We start from the raw sequence: 17,833 nt of genomic DNA on the forward strand, positions 1-17,833 counted from the left end.
CAAAATTTATTGTATATTTATATGATCAATTTTCATCATTTAATATTTATTTTGTATATTTTTATTTTAAACAATTGTTTATTTGATTTAGTAAATATACTTTAATTTTCTACAATTAAACTTTTAAATTTAAATCGGAAATTTTGATATTATGTGTTTAAATTAAAATATTATTATTTTTTTCGAATTTTTTTCATTAATTTTTTAAAAAATAAAAATAAAATTCGGGTTAGGCAGGTTAAGTCGGGTTTGTGTTCGGGTTGGGGGTTCTCAGGTTGCTTCGGGTCCGGGTTGGGTTCGGGTTGAAAAAAATAAAAAAATTCCGTGTTGACCCAAAACCCGACCCACCCGACACCCCTATCTAAATTGACTTAGAGTTGATTAAATTTGCAGAACATTTTGCTGTAATTTTGAGTTGTGTATTATTCTGATCTCTATCATCGCTTTGGTTCCAACTCCTTCAACCAGTTGGACCAATCTTTTGTTTCAACTTACTCGAAGTGTGGACAAAAATCCAACTTCTCAAACCAACCAAATCTCCTCACATAATGAGCCTTTAAACGTGTGAATTGCAGAATTTGAGTCCAACTGTATCATAGTACGTATGTTTACAAACTAAAGTCATTGTTTAAAAATTATAATTGACCAAAGGTTGTTTACCCAAGTTATTCTATACTGACATTCTATGATATGATATTTAAGTACTAATTATTTCAGATCTGATACTAATATATTATTTTTTACTACCGAACATGTAATACAAATATTGATATTAATGACATATTATCTTTACGGATGAAAAATGCAACAAAATATTGAAATTATGGTACTAATATATGATATTTGAGTACTGACTATTTTAAATATGATATAAAATATAAAATTTGAGTATAAAATTAGAACAACTTTATTAATATCAATATTTGTTACTCATGTTTGAGTACTAAAAACATATACTAATATCTTATATGAAATAATTGATATTCAAACTTCATATATTAATATCATATTTTGTAACTATTTTAATAATAATAATATCATAAAAATGTAGTATTTGTCATATTTAATTCGTCGTGGATCTCACGTGGAGGTGGCTTCAGATTTCCCTCCCATTTTTGTTCCGTTTTCTTGGTGGGCCTGTTTGGGCCCATTCTCTGAATATTATAATATTTTGCACCGCACCCCCGAGTGGCCGAGTCCACCACCATTCCCATAAAGCTGCCAACCTCACCACCAATACTCGTCAATCATGGCGGCAGACGACTCTCTCTCCACTCCCTTCCTCGTCACCCGTCCGTCCGATCATCATTCCCACGTCGTCCTCGACGTAAACGGGTGTGATAACCCAGCAGGGACCGAATCTGCGTGTCAAAACCCGTTTGAATTCATCGGAGCTCATGAAGAATTCGAGGTGCCCGGATCCAACACCGTCGACCCGTTTCGGAACAGCACTCCTGGAGTGGACGGCGTGTACGAGTGGCTGAAGATTGTGATCTGCCTGCCTGTTGCTGCCGTGAGGCTTGTGCTCTTTGGTTTTTGTTTGATGGTGGGGTATGTGGCTACTGTTTTGGCGCTGCATGGCTGGAAGGATAAGCAGAATCCTCTTCCGAGATGGCGGTGCCGGGTTATGTGGGTCACCCGTTTGTGTGCCCGTGCAATCCTTTTCTCATTTGGGTATGCGCTTTCTCATATTTTTTTACTCTATCTTTTAAAAGTTTATTTTTTTTTTGGATGAATTTGTTATTTGTGGGCTGTGGCTGCTGTATCTATGGAATTTTATCTTTGCGTTTCTTGTTTGCTTCTTTCTTCTCGACTTCTTGAAATGAAGCACTTTTCGTATTGTTGAGAAAGTTATAATCTACAGACTACAGTGAATGCAAACGGATGCAACCGCTGTACACGAATTGTGTACGTCGTACATGTATAAGGGGGCCGACATATTAACGTATCTAGCATAAATATAATTCATCAGTTGAGAGTGAATCCTTGAATGATACGATCCAAATTTTCGAAAGTCAAAATTATGAGAACGTATTGTTTATTACTCTTCGAGCGAGTGTTTACTATAAGAACTGACGAAGATATGAGGCGAAGAACGGAGGAGGGAGCTGAGTTCCGAGAGCATTTCAGCGGATAGGAGAAGGGACATGAACAGGGAAATTGCTTTTCATTATTATTCAGTGTATGAGTACAAGTGTCATATTTATAGGTACTAGGCATCTATTATATGTTCTCAATGACTGACAAAACTGATGAAGTGACTAAGGCCGTCCACAATAAGAAGGATATTTCTTTCAAATATTTGTAGACCCTTTAATCCACATCATCAATCAAATATTTCTCTACTCAAATATCTCATATTTCACAATCAAATATCACACCGACCAAATATTTATGGGTCTCACTGTCGTTTTAATTAATATTTTATTTTCATCTAAATAAAATCATTTCATCACTTTAATTACTTTCATCTATTATTTAGTATTATATTTTTATTAAGAAGAGTGAGTCAAGCTATACAAATTATGAAATCTATACAAATTATATGTATCATTTATGAGATCATTCAACCACGATAAGAATAGTGGAAAAAAATAAAAATAATAATAAGAGTGAGTCGAGGTTTTCACTAAAAAAAATAAAAAAAATAACCCACCTGGGTCGAGCTCTTCACACTTGGGTCGAGCTCGACCCAAGTGTGAGCTCTTGGGTTGTAAAGAGCTCGACCCAAGAGCTCTTCACAATTTTGTGAAGAGCTCTTGGGTCCAGGTCGAGACTCGACCCAATCTCTTCACTTTGTGAAGAGTTTGGGTCCAGACTCGAGACCCAAGCTCTGCACGCGTGCGTCTCAAGGCAGCGTGAGTGAAGAAATAAAAAAAACTGCAATACCCGGTTACAAATTTGTAACCGGATATTGCTGTGCACACAAATCAATGGTGTGCAATGGTGAATATTTAGATGGAGAGGATATTTGAATGACATGGCTTGGATTATATCCACCATTGTAGATGCCCTAAAGCTATCGCAACTGCTAATGTATCAAACTAGTTAAAAATATGTAAACTATTTTATATTTTAATGATCATATAATTCCGTACCCCTTTGGAACCTCTTTGTCCTCCAGGTAGCGCATGCTGTAGAGTGGGTAAAGAGTGTTGAAACATGCCGCTCCTAACAAATCAAGCTCTTCAATATGTGAAGACTGAAGCATGTCGCTCCCAAAGCATAGAAGTGAAGAAATTAAATGGGATCAGACATAATTTTGATGTCATTAAGTAGCATAACAGGTTTATACTCCCACGCTAATTGAATCCACATGGCTGCTGTAGCTTACAAAACTCCTCGGTGGAGTTTCATAATGTCCTTGGTGAACTAGAGAGTGGCAAGGGGAAATGATGACCAAACCAAGTTGCCAACTTCGGATGATGTAAAAGAGATGATCCATGTGTGCTCTGTGTCCAAATTGGTGTGTGTTGTGTCGGAATGACATGTTGATTCATTGTCCATTCATGAGTCGGTTATGGCTAGAGCTTTAGAAGAACTAAGATTGGTTTGGGTGTTGCCGAATTTCTTGGCAAGAGAGAATTTTTTTTGGAAAGTGGTGGTTTATGACATTTGTTGGTCTGTGTGGATAGAGAAAAATAGAAGATTTTTGACAACCTAAGATACAAGGGAAAAGTGTTAGGAAAAGATCAAGATCAAGATATCAATTTGGATTGGATCTATTGTAGACTTTCAGAATGTCTCAATCTCATATTTATTGAGAGATCGGGCTCTGTGATTTTTTATAGCACCAGTGTCTTGTCTAATATTTTGTCATGAGTGGATTACTAGTCCGCTTATGGTAATTAAAAGCTATTAAGTATTTAATGAAATATCGTTGCTTATAAAAAAACGTTGTACTCCAATTCAATCTTGAAATGAAAATGCTAATAAATAATTGTTCTAAAATCAACAATAGCCTCGGACAGGAAATTGTGGGAGCCGTTCTTCTGAAAAATCATGTTACTTAATACTTATTATAAAAAGTAGTTTGATATTGTGGGGGTTTAAGTTTTATGTGTATTGAGAAGTTTAAGATTATATTATATTTGCAATGTCTAGAATCAAATGTTCTGCTCTTGAAAATTGATATGGGAATAACACAGTGTTTCTCCTCCTTTTCATCCAAGTTTCTCGTGCACGAAGTTGTTTGACTTTTCTCATACCTTAGATAAACTATCTTGTGAACTTGTGTCGTGCATCATGGAAAATGTGATTTGACTCAAATATGATAATTTTTAGCAACATCTAGTGATGTAAATAATTGAGCAAGTTGAACGTGTTTTAGGTCGATTATTGATTGTCAAAGTTGATATTGGAATTGTATGCTACCAATCTAATCCGTGTACTACAGAAATGCATCAGTATGTAAGTCTATTTTTGTTTTAGTTTATAATAGAATAAGAGATGAATAATTGAAGAAAGAACAAGAGTTGCTAATATTTCATCATTTCATGTACTTCTGAGACACCATTATACATATTTAATAATCTTTTAGTGTTATCATATATATTTTCTTTTCTTGTAAATAATGTTAAAAGTCAGAAAACTTGAATCGATGTATGTTGACAATAACAAGTAGATACAAGAAATTGAATATATATGTATATATACACACATGTTACACATGATTGGGAAGTCTTTTTGATGAAAAACCACTTTCTAAGCTTTAATTATTCTTTTAATCGACGAACCCATTATACCGTACTAAAAATAAAATATTTTAAAAAACAAGAAGTTACGGTAACAGAAACCAAATGAAAATATAAGCATTACATTTGAGATATTTTAAATGCTGTTGGCATGACACTTGTTGAGATAAGAACATTAGTTTGTTCAGCCAAAACATTAGTAAATCTAGTTTATCGGAAAGATTCCAGCTAATTTAGCTTGCTGTGTGTTTTAATTGATTGATCTTTTTGTCAGGTATCATTTTATGTTTGATTGGCAGATGAGCAAAAGTTGAGCATTTATGAAAGAGGCTTTTATTTTACTAGCATGATTATCAACTGTGGATGATCCTAAAACAGAATAAAAATGATTAATTCTGGATTGTAGGATTATAATTGTTTGTCTAGATTTCCTCTAGGTGTTGATGTTTTTTTTTTCTTTTCTGACATATGAGTCCTATTTTGAGTGGGAAAACTCATTCCTATCACTTTGGATTGTCATACTGCAGCTACCATTGGATAAAAAGACGAGGGAAGCCTGCATCGAGGGAGATTGCTCCTATTGTTGTTTCGAATCATGTGTCATATATCGAACCTATTTTCTTTTTCTTTGATTTATTTCCGACAATAGTTTCCTCTGAATCGCATGATTCCATGCCTTTTGTTGGAACCATCATCAGGGCAATGCAGGTAATTTAGATTCTTGCTATAATGTGTTTTCATTTTCAGTTTGTGATTCTGCGAGTCTTTTCGAAGAGTGGTGGTTCAGAGTAATTTCTGTCATAGATTCATAGGAATTTTTAAACTCTTGATTGATACATTTGTCCTTATTTCTGTTGAACAAGGAATCTCGCCAAAAGTTTAATCAAAAGACCCTGATTCCTTCTGTAGGTTATTTATGTTGATAGATTCTCAAAATCATCCCGGAAGCATGCTGTAAATGAAATAAAGGTAGAAGGCTTCTGTGTGCACTCTATTCTATGTTTGAACCAAATGTAGGATGCCAAATAATGACTGAATGTCTGCATTATTATTTCATGTCCCAAGTTTGGAGTATAATTTAAATTTATAAATTTTATTCAAGAATCTGAATACAGAGAAAGGCTTCTTCCGGTCGATTTCCTCGAGTGCTTTTATTTCCCGAGGGAACAACAAGCAATGGCAGAGTTCTTATATCCTTTCAACTTGGTGCATTCATCCCTGGTCATACCGTTCAGCCAGTCATTGTCCGTTATCCCCACATACATTTTGACCAATCATGGTATTGCGGCCCTCTGATTTTTTTCACTGGTGTTCTGTCAACATCTATGGTATTTCCTTATAATCTCAAAATGAATGTTATCTCATTCAGGGGGAATATACCTCTTGGGAAATTGATGTTCAGAATGTTTACACAGTTTCACAATTTCATGGAGGTATGCATCGATTTCTCATTGTCTCTGAAGTCTGGATATAAGAAAGAAGGAATTTAATAATTTACCGGTATCATTGATTCTGCTATAACCTAAATGAAGAACCTTTTAACCTGCTGCAGCCAGGTTCAGAATTTGTATTACTGTCTTGCTTTGGAAATGATTCTTTGGGCACTCAGCCAGCATTGTCATTTTTAGGCTCTCTTAAGCTTGACTTTTTTTTTGTGTTAAGGCGGTTTAGTATGGTCATATCAATCTTATGTTGCACAGGTTGAATATCTTCCTGTTGTGAAGCCCAACGAAAATCGGAAGGAAAATGCAATCTGTTTTGCTCAGAGAGTGAGTCTTGTCTTACTGGTTTACCTAGATTTGATTCTCTGTCATATGTTTTGATACCTTTCAACTTGTGCTCATGTAATTTTCAGTGTTAACATCACAATTCTAAGTATGATATGCATTCCAATCAAGCCATTAATGTTCTTGTGAAGGCATTTCAACATCTGAAATACATGTTTGTGGAATTTATTTATGGTTTGGGCTATGGTTTACTGGAAATAATAATTTGATGTAGAAATTTTAGAACTCTCTCATCAGATGAAGTAGAGAAACAAGTTAGCAGCCATGTTTAGAAATTGAGTTTTGTGATTGAAATTTTTATTTTAATGTTACAAGCAAACATTACAATAGTAGACAAGGGATCCTAGGACAAATTCCCTTCGAAGTCATAAGCTGATCTTTAGATCCTCTTGTTTTTGGCTTTCGAACATTGAGTCTGGTATATTGCAATTTTTTTTTCATCATTATTTTACTGAATTGTTATTGTTATTTCCATTGATTAAATTGTTTATGTTATTCAACGCAGACAAGTCATGTCATTGCTAGTGCTCTCAATGTCCCACAAACATCACATACTTATGGAGACTTCATGCTTTTTGCAAAGGCAGCTGAGTTCAAGCAGGTCTGTGATTAGATTTTGTACCTGAGAATTCGTTCAGTTGTTATTGTTCACGAATGTGCTGTTTGTTATAAAAGTACTTGTGCATGCTTTAAACAATCAACAGTGTGTCGCTGTCTTGAATTTATTCTTTTTGTTTCTTAATTTTGTTCTTTTATTACTTGGATAAGTTTGAACTTTGAAGGAATAAATAGCAGTATACTGGGCATCATCCTTCATATCTTCACATAGCTTATTTTGCATGAGAGACTAATTTACATTGTTATTATGTTGATAGTCATGCAATTTGTGCACCTTATGGGGTAGAGAACATCTGTCATAGTACTACAATGCTCAACTCTTTTGCAAATTATGCATTTAAGACTTCTGTTACCATCATGTTACACTACCCTCTTTTTTTTCTTCTTAATTCTACATCTTAATTTGTGCTATTGTACACAATATTTCAGCTATAAGAATTCAAATCCTTTATCAAGCATGTTGCAGTGGTCAGTCAAGTTGAAAAGCCACTAATATATTATATTCATTTAAAGATGCTACTTTTGTTGGAAAAAAATTACTAGAAAATGCCTCTCTCATCGAGATTTTTCTTTCTTATTTCCATTTTACTCCGTAACTTTTCTCGAAGGCTCTATACTGGCTCAAATATTTTTCAAATGAAGATTATTACTCCAGGAACATAATATGTTCACATGCTTATCTAAATGCTGGATTCTTTGCTGATAAAATGTCAAAATTTCGTCAGGAAAACCCCTCAGCTTATATGGTTGAAATGGCTTGGGTTCAATCGGTAAGTTGGATTCAATTCATTTATCCTTTGAAAAGTTACTTAAACTGCTTTGACGCTATCCACTGGGTCAATATGGTTTGACATTTTTTGTCGTGCAACTTAAAATACTTCTAGCATATGGTCCGTTTTACTATGTGTATTGACTGATCGAACTTTTCTAAAATATTAATTTAGAACAATTAAATATCTCTAATTTGCTCGATATTTATCGTAAGTGTACGAGTCACGTTTTAATATAATGTAACAAGTAATGTACGTACGTAATTCAACAAGAAATTTCCTTACCAGCCCAATTTCTAATGAATCCTAGCTAGTTTTACGGTTACAAGTTTGTACAAAATTTTGGCAAAGGTTTTGGTTCACAGATTGAAAAAGGTTGTGGCTAACACCATTGCGGATAACCAGTGTGCTTTTATCAAAGGAAGGCAGATACTCGACTGTTGTCTCATTGCGAACGAAATGGTGGATGAATACCGTAAAAAGAAAAAGAGGGGTTGGGTGCTAAAAGTTGATTTAGAAAAAGCGTATGATAATGTGAATTGGCAATTCTTGGACTATGCTCTACTACACAAGGGATTTGACGAGAGGTGGAGGAGGTGGATTAGAGGATGTATTTCTAATGTATCTTTCTCTATATTTGTGAATGGTAGAACGTGTGGGAAAATCAGAGGGGAAAAAGGGCTTAGACAAGGCGACCCATTATCACCTTTTCTATTCAATATTGTGGCCGATGTGTTGGGAAGAATGGTGGATAAGGCTAGGGAAGATAAAGAGGTTAAAGGTTTCCAAATTGGAAAAGACAAGCTGGAAATTTCACACTTACAGTTCGCAGACGATGCTCTGTTCTTTATGGATTCGGATAATGATGTGACGAAGATAATAAACATACTCAAAACTTTTTCAATGAAATCAGGGCTGAAAATAAACATGGGTAAGAGTGTCGTGCTTGGTCTGAATTTTGTGGATGAAGAGGTGGCGGAAATGGCTGCATCATTCGGAGGGGTTCAAGGATCATGGCCCATTAAGTATTTAGGTCTGCCGTTGGGGGGAAATCCGAACAAGTTGGAGTTTTGGGAGCCCGTGACTTCAAAGATGGCTAAGAAATTAGTAAGCTGGAAAAAAGCCTTTCTATCCAGAGGTGGCCGCCTTATTTTGATACATTCGGTTCTTTGCGCCATGCCATCTTATTTCATGTCCCTCTTCAAAGTTCCGAAACAAGTGGCGGCAAAAATGGAAAGGTTGATGAGGAACTTCCTGTGGGATGGTGATGAAGGAGATAGACATTGTCATGTGATAGGTTGGAAGCAGGTGTGCAAACCAAAAGAAAAGGGAGGTTTGGGATTGGGGAATATCGGTCTTAGAAATAAGGCTCTTCTTGGAAAATGGTGGTGGAGAGGTTCGTTAGAGAAGGAGGCGTTGTGGAAAAATGTTATCAAAAGCAAATACGGATTACAGGATAACGGGTGGGACTTGGGATTGGCGGAGAGATCAACGTTCAAAAGTCCTTGGAAATTCATTTCTAGGTCTTACCGGGCTTTTCATCAACTTACTAGAGTATTGCCAAATCAGGGAAACATCATTAGATTTTGGGAGGATGTTTGGGAGGGAGGGGAGTCATTCAAAACCAAATTTCCATCATTGTTTCGTATTTGTATCTTAATTAATAAGCCTATCAGCCATTATATTCAAATCGCAAACACTGGTGTTGTGTCTTCTTATACTTTGGATGTAAGGTTTAGGAGAGATCTGTCTGATGAAGAGTTACAAGAGTTCACAATTTTGTTAGGTGTCTTAGATGGAGTCACGTTGCGGTTGGGTTTGGGGGATCGTAGAGTCTGGTTGGGGGATTCCTCGGGGTTGTTCTCTGTCAAATCTTTCTATAACTCTTTCTTCCCAGATTCTGCTTTTCAAACATTTGGATAAAAGTTCAGAGGGAAATGGGAATTCAATGGGCATTTCCTAACTTTGCTAGAGAGCTGTTACAGGATGATTTTGATTGCCCATTACCATCTTCACTTAATGATTTCTGGGTTATGATTGTTCACTGCGTATTTTGGTCATTATGGCTCGAGAGGAATAGGAGAATTTTTGAAGACCACCATGAAGCGGCTGAGCAAGTATGGGACAAAGTAAAATTCAGGATGGCAATATGGACGACAAGATTGAGAGAATTTAGTCATCTATGTATAAGTGATTTGGTTCGAGATTGGAAGTTTGTATTGCAACACCATTAGTGTCAAGTTCATTTCTATTAGGTTAAGTTAGTAAAGCAGTTAGCTCAAAGAGGATTACTTATCCTCATTTTATTGTAACTCAGAGATATTATTCTAATATAATAGTTCTCTATCAAAAAAAAATTACTGAAAATAATATTCATAATTGCCATTTGTCTTCAGTCTTTACATCTAAGGGTTTTGGAGGCTGTTGAATTTTTGGAGATATATCTTTCAATGAACCCAGATGCCAGGTATTTTGAAAGCATTTGAGTTTTCGCTGTGTTATATATGCTTGAAGTACGTTGTATCAGCTTATCACTTGTTCTATTTTGCTCAAAATGGATTAAAAAATTAAAGTTACTGTATAACTATTTGAAGTCAAGTAGTGGTCCGTGATGACTTTTAGACGATCAATTAGCATCTCAAAATCAAGCCATTAAAATAATTTTGATCGCCTCCATTCCCTTTTATTAGGGTGACCTTTTCATCTTGGTTAATAAACGATACCAGTTTTAGCATATAGTGCAATTTAGCATAAAGTGACAAGTGGGAGGTTTTCTAGCTTTGCTTCTAGGCTAACAATGAAAGTTGGGGTTATTTTAAACAATAACAAATTGAAAATTATTGAGTATCAGTTTAATTGGTAGACACCATAAAGATCGGTGAATAGAAAAATGAGTATATTTAGTACAATTTGCCCATGTTCTGCAATTTTTTTCCTATGCTATTCATGATTCTCACATTGTGGTTGCTGGGTTAAGGGTTATATGTTGCCATGCGCTAGTTGAACATAAAGAATAGTGTTATACAAAGCGGTAGGCCGGCGACCACTCATCGCCTACCGCCGAGGCGGTTATTTTATACCAAAATATCTAATATTTCTAGTTTATCGCAGTATTTCTTCAACAATTCCTCTATATTGGATTCAAACTCAAAATCAATGACATATTCTTCTTATTTATAAGATACAAATTGATTGAAAAATATGTCAAAATATCTTTTTTTAAAAATAAAAAAGTTATATATTACTTTAGGTGGCTTCTAAAAATTGGGATGATGAGCGACCACGACACCTAGGCGATCCTAGGTAGCGCTTTTTAGGACACTGATAAAGAAGTTAGATGGGGATTTCTCTGTTAAGTTCTTGCATTGCAGTTATTTTATATATTTTGAAGATCTAGTTGTAAATGCGAAGAATGGTTCTTATAGAGTTTCTTACTATTTGCAGCGGATATGTCGAGTTCCACAACTTCATAAAGGTTTTGAGATTGAAAACTTCCATGCTGTCTGAGAAGGTTAGCTGCCAACTCTAGCTTTTCATTGGCTTGTATAGTTTTTGTCTCTTATGCGTATGGGTAAAGAGAATGTACGTCATGATACTTTTGAGAATAAGGGTGATAAATAACCAAATAAAGGTTTGTAAAAAGTTAGCATTGAACTCACCTCTGTTGTAATTTTGTCCTTGTTCCTTAGTTTTCTTCATATGTTTAGTGAAAACCTGCTTTTCTTCCTGTATGCACTGTCAGTTTGTCCAAATTTTATCTTTAATCTGTCTGGAGGTAATCTTATACGGTTAGCAATCACTTACTACTTATTTTGGTAAGTATATACGAACAAGCTGTTGGTGTTTACATTAAAGTATCAAACAGAGAAAGGACTTGGGTGCTAGACTTTGTCTTTTTGGTGCTGTACTTTTTGTCTGGCCTTGGTTTTAGTCTTCATAATGGCATCTAATTTGGATTGTAGTTTTTCGTAATTTACTTGAATTTTATGTTCTATTCTTTAATATCACAGATTTTTGGGTTTATCGATACAAACAAGATTGGTAAAATAACATTCAAACAGGTAAGCTAATACTTCCATGTTCATTCTAGTGTGCATATGCGATGCACGCATGTGCAGAAATACTGCTAACATAACGATCTCTGCCGGCCAAGAATCTTCACTATTAACAGCACTTATTATGTCAGTTTCTGCTTGGATCTGCCCATGTCTTGAAGCAGCCACTATTTCGGCATGCTTGTGAACTAGCATTTAGTGAATGTGTCGCTGATGGAAAGAATCACATTTCAAAATCAAAGGTATTTTTTCATCAATTAGTTTTGTTAGTTCCTGGTTATTTGTTTGGCTTCTATGTTTAGCATCATGATCTGTGAGTTTTCTCATGACAGTTACATATTGCCATCTCAGTAGGTGTTCCGAATTTGCACCTTGATGAGGTTAGTTTGTGAATTAACTGAACTTTCTCTGTCAATGACACATGATTGTTCTTAATGGGAGTCAGATTATGAAAATTGATGCTAATATTCTCAACACTAGTATTAAGAAATTGTCACTTTTTGATCTTCGCAGATCGAGGGGCTTTTTAGTTTGTTCGATGATGATAGTGATGGAAAAATCAGCAAGAACGATTTTGTATCGTGTTTGAGGAGACATCCGTTGCTAATAGCGCTTTTCAGACCTCTGCTGCTGCATATAGGTTCGTCTATATTGGATCCTACTTTAATAGAGGTGTTGTAACTTGTGACGGATGGATGACGGGCAAATGATAGCGATTTTTTGTGTTGATTTGTGCTGGATTAGGAGTCTCAAGCGATTTTTTGTGTTGATTTGTACTGGATTAGGAACTTAAGTCATGAGTGCCGTTCCTTATGTGTGTGTCCAAGTTTCACTTCTGAAAATGTTGTGGTTGGTATCGTGTGTTTGGCTTCAATTTGACATGTACATGTATTGAATTTTGGCTTGTGTTGTTATTGGATGAGCATAATGCGTGCTCTCAATTTGTTATGAAATTTTTTTATTCTTACCAGTTCCAATTCAAATTCTGTTTCGAAATTTCATAATCCAACTTTGAAATTTATAAGTGACTCGGGGGTGTTCATCGGTCGATTTGGTTCGATTTTCGGCTTTTTATTTCAGTTTTAGAAATATATAATCCGAATCCGAACCATATTTCTTCGGTTCGGTTTGGTTTTCTACCAAAATGGTTCGGTTATTTTGGTTTTGCTATAATTATTTAAATTAATAATATAAATATATTGTAAAATATAATATGTTCACTTTCTATATATTTTCTTAGTAAAATATTTAAATATAAGATCTAAATTAATTAAACAAACATCAATCAACTAAAAATTGTCAAAATGGTTTTTCATTTACTAAATATCGTATCAAAATATATAATATAAATAAAAATATAAAAAAAATTATCAATTTAATGAAATTTCGGTTTTTTCGATTTTGACATATATAATTCAAAACCGAACCAAATAAACTTCGGTTTTAACATTTGTATCCGAATTATAAAATTCGTTTTCGGTTCGGTGTTCGGTTTTGATTTTCGGTTTTATCCGAAGTTTGAACACCCCTACTTACCAGATCAAATTTTAATGCGTTAAGATGTAGAGTAAGCAGCATTTTATGGAATTAAATGACAATTGTCGGAGATATTTAGTCTAACATGCTAAATATAAACATATTGTTGTAAAAGAATATCCTATGGATTTGTGAGGACATGGTAGAATAGATCAAATTGGTTTTGCAAGAAATATCAACTCATTCCTCAAACTAGATCAACTGAAAAATCTATTGCTTTCTGTTGTGTAGTGCACACAATTTTTTCCACCTATCTATTACATGTGTTTCTTTTGCACGCTTGACCCAACTTGGTGAATGGGACTAGTGATTCACATATAAAGAGTGATCGACACGGCGCATTCGCGGCCTATAGCAGGATGACTTGGAATAGCCTAACTCAGGGAAGTTCTTAGAGAAATGGCCTCACTGTAGTCTAGAACATCCGACGATAAGGTTCTTGAGTGAAAAGAAATGCATGTAACAGACAAGTCCAATAAAATCTAATAGATAATGGTAAAAAAAACTTGGGCATCATGCAGGTAAACTCGAGTCATTATTAGGTATTTATATATATTCTTCTTTTGTCATCTGTTTTCTTCGACAATAGATCATGATTTGAGCGTCGGAGGATTTGGCTAATAGAATGGCCGGCAACCTTCTCACTCATAGCCACTTCAAACGAGAATTTCACTAGCTCTTGTTCCTTATCATAGTGCACTGACTTTAAATAGATTTAATTTGTTATATGGTAAATAAGGGTGATTTTATGTTAAATCGGATGTAAGATGTTTGTGCGAACATATCACTTGAAAACAATAAAAATATCGACGAGTCTTATATGTTTGTTTTGAATTAAGACGTTCTTCTTCGGGGAAGTTATTGAAAAATCCCCAATCAAAAATTTTTTTTGGCTTCACTCCCTGCCCACAAAATTGTGGTACTATGTCATACAAAATGTGGTACACTTTATGTGGAAATGTGGTACACTTCATGTGGAAATGTGGTACTAAAAAAGTACCTAGGGACTGAACACAAAAGAAAATGGCGGCTGGGGACTGAACCCAAATTTCCCGTTCTTCTTCTAATATCTGGTACAAAAAATGTGTCAGAGAATTTTTCTCCATACAATAATCACCTGGTAAATAATATCAGAAACCAAGATTAGGCAATCTACTCCACTGTTTTTTCTTTTGGAAATATAAGTACAAGCCATTTGAGGGAAATATTCTCACATTTACATAATTCCACATTTAAGCATGCAATTATTGTTACTAAAGAAGGGAATCTAACTTTTTTTCCGAATTACGCTACTTTACAATTAATAACTGTCACGTGTCAATATAACCACCATTGAATCGAAATATCTTAATTAAAAATTAGTAATTATTCACATTAATGTGATTATATCACTTTTAGGTAGTGTTTGGTTTGGGTGATTAGGGATGATTGTTTAAGTTTGTCCCTCACAATCCATTGCTTGGTTGGTTTTTAACTAAACCCACCCAATCCCCTATGCAATGGACTATCCTGTACAAGGTTGGCTTAAATAAACCTATGGCCCAACTCATTATTATTAGTCAGGCTTTGTATCCGACGTACCTTTTCCTATTTTACCCTCTCATTCGGCTGTGTGAGACAGTCTCACAGGTCGTATTTTATGATACGGATCTCTTATTTGGGTCGTCTATGAAAAAGTATTACTTTTTATGCTAAGAGTATTATTTTTTATTGTGAATATCGGTAGGGTTGACCCGTCTCACAGATAAAGTTTCGTGAGACCGTCTCACAAGAGACCTACTCTTACTTTTTATGTTAAGAGTATTACTTTTTATTGTGAATATCGATAGAGTTGACCCGTCTCACAGATAATGATTCGTGAGACCGCCTCACAAGAGACCTACTCTTTTATAAATTATTTTAGAAGCTCATAAATGGCAATATCTTTATGTTTTTGAAAAAGCTTTGCTAAAATATTTGAATAAAATAATATAAAGAAGCTTAAATAGCATTATATTTTGGATTATAAAATTATTATTATAATTATTTTTAAATGTAAAATGATTTATTACTACGAAAAATAATGTCAATAAATATTTCCGTATATATTTTAAAGGGCAACTTGTCAAAAAATCCCTATACCTATTCTCAACTTCTCTTTTACTCCCCATCCCACTAAAACTTTGTTTCAACTCCCCATTTCTTTAAAATTTCCCATCCTACCCTTCAACCTTATTTTTCAAATAATTGATTTTCTTTTGTAATAAAAGGCCCATCATGCTTCCGTAAAATAAATTAAATCTTTTACCTCTTTGACTAGAGTACCACCGGGTTATATCCACCGTATTTTACGAACTGCTCCTCACAGTCCAACCACACAATCGCAACCGATGGTTACTAAGCAGATTCCTTCAGCAGTACTTAGCACAGCTCTAATTCGTTTCCTACCTTAGAGCGTACAGCAAAAGATCAAATTTTGAAAATAATACATGAGAGGGGCTAAGAGCAAAGATCTCTTTTATTCAAACACAAACATTTATTTATTACATAGTAACCTCCTGTAGAGGAGGAGAAACTTGTTTAGCTACTCCTCGTAGCTGAACTTACTACACACATAAAACTTGAAGAAAATATTACAACCTTGTATGAAAGAAATGGAGAAAATATTTGATGATCTTCACTTCCTTCTTCCGTCTTTATTTATAGAAGGCTTCTTCGGATTTGAAACTCGGATTTCAAACCTTCATTAGCCTTTACAGCTTGCTAGGGGACCATGTAGTGGTTGAAGGGTCCCTGTCTAGATTATTAATCTGGACATCAACTTCTCATCTTCCTTTATCTCTTTTAGATACCAATGACGATGAGTTTCTAGGATATCGGCAGTAATTTCATCTTTTTTATACTCTTTAAAATGATTTACTAACCATTTTAGAGCTTCTGCCTCTTTCCTCTTGTATGATATCCTTCTTTTCAAAACTTTCAAATATACTCGATACATTTTTAAGTTTTGATTCTGGTGTGTTAACTGGTTTTCATTCTGTCCTTATTTATGGATGAATTTTTCGGGACCAGTTAATTTTTTATTCATTGGATTCCTTTTAGATGGGTATCCAATGCTTGCTGAGTCATCCACCATTTGTTATTGGTGGTCCATTTGTCTTTTACCACTGATTAGTGGTTGTCCTGTTTCTATCACTCATATGGTAGTGATCTTGCTTTTGTAATGGAGGGTCACATGTCCCTTTTAATTTTGTCGAGGAATCTTTGATTTTTTGTATCCTCGAGGAGAATGTGCATGTGGTCCTTCCCCACTTGTCCTTGCTTCGGTAAAATGCTTCCGATCAGATCTTGGTTTGAAACCTTTACCGAACTCTGGTTCTTTCTGTATTTGGCATTCAGGGCAGATGTTTTCCGACCATCTTCCTATGTGTGCCATATTACAGAACTTTCGGCGAGTCTCTTTGCTTGCCGGTAGCTTGCTGTTCCACAAAAGATTTCTTTTCTTTTCAAATAAATCTTCTGCGAAACTTGTTGTTTTTCCTGTCATGGTATTCAACAGGAATGATCCGTTCACCGAATGATTGTAGAATTTGAACGGAAACTTGACTTTGTCCATCTCAGTGAGACAGACCCAAATACCCCAAGCTCTTCTGGTAGAAATATCTTCTTCGGTAATTGAAGACACCAGGGGTGTTTCTTCTGTCGGAGGGTCTTTGATGAATTTCTGGACATTTAAATCTGGCCTCCTTAGCTTGATGAAATGAAAGGCTTCATGTGTGCCTTTCCCTGCTGGTTCTGGTGCTGCACTGAAAAAATACAACTCCAGAATATCTCCTCTGGACAAATAATCATTATTTGCCCAAGTTTCGTGAACAGCTTCCTGGATCCATTTTGGTAAACATGAAATCTCCGGAAAGCTGGGTGATGTAGTATAAACTGAGGCAAGAGCCCCAAATTCATACCAAGCTTTAACCTCCTTGGGATATGAATTAGGTTTCATCCATACCCTTGGATATTTTCCCGAAACATCAACCCTATTTGTAGCTGGGTTAATGCCAATACGTGTTTTTAATTTCTCCCAATTCTGCTGATAAACCTGGAATGGAGAAATTACACCTTCATTAGTACCAACCTTAGCTTTGCCTTTGTCAATACGAGGCCTAAGGTTGATCTCTCCCTCTTCAATCCCCGAGGTGAAGGGTTGACTTGAGGACTCAAGATAAGGATCAGGAGTCTCAATTTTTGTTTCAGCCGACTCATCTCGTGATGATCCCGACTTAACACTTGTGCAAGGGGTATTTGAATCCCCCGCTACAGGTATAGAGTCCTGTACTCGAAAACTCTCCATTTGAGAAACCAGTGGCCTCTCAATGCCCTGGAGGATAGGCCTTTGC

At 35.3% G+C, this 17,833-nt stretch overlaps 1 protein-coding gene and 1 long non-coding RNA gene across 3 annotated transcripts; one reads left to right on the forward strand and one right to left on the reverse strand.

Moving 5' to 3' along the window:
- The first annotated feature begins 1,203 nt into the window (after positions 1–1,203).
- LOC140823413 (lysophospholipid acyltransferase LPEAT2-like) lies at positions 1,204–12,719 on the forward strand. Of its 2 annotated transcripts, XM_073184747.1 has the most exons (14): positions 1,204–1,674; positions 5,222–5,402; positions 5,604–5,663; positions 5,810–5,973; positions 6,064–6,127; positions 6,395–6,463; positions 6,987–7,082; positions 7,825–7,869; positions 10,266–10,336; positions 11,314–11,380; positions 11,880–11,930; positions 12,056–12,166; positions 12,257–12,304; positions 12,438–12,719. In XM_073184747.1, exons 1-14 carry the CDS (start codon positions 1,250–1,252, stop codon positions 12,603–12,605), a joined length of 1,620 nt encoding a protein of 539 aa, XP_073040848.1. In that variant the 5' UTR covers positions 1,204–1,249; the 3' UTR covers positions 12,606–12,719. The 2 variants fall into 2 exon arrangements, with proteins under 2 accessions (XP_073040848.1, XP_073040849.1); XM_073184748.1 differs by lacking the exon at positions 7,825–7,869.
- LOC140823414 (uncharacterized) lies at positions 12,562–12,887 on the reverse strand. Its single transcript, XR_012116210.1, has 2 exons — positions 12,714–12,887; positions 12,562–12,672 (listed from the first exon to the last, which is right to left on the reverse strand). It is a non-coding gene; the product is annotated as an uncharacterized lncRNA (long non-coding RNA).
- Between the last annotated feature and the right edge of the window lie 4,946 nt (positions 12,888–17,833).

The sequence above is a fragment of the Primulina eburnea genome, chromosome 2, assembly GCF_022965805.1.
Source record: "Primulina eburnea isolate SZY01 chromosome 2, ASM2296580v1, whole genome shotgun sequence".
Lineage (NCBI taxonomy): Eukaryota > Viridiplantae > Streptophyta > Magnoliopsida > Lamiales > Gesneriaceae > Primulina > Primulina eburnea.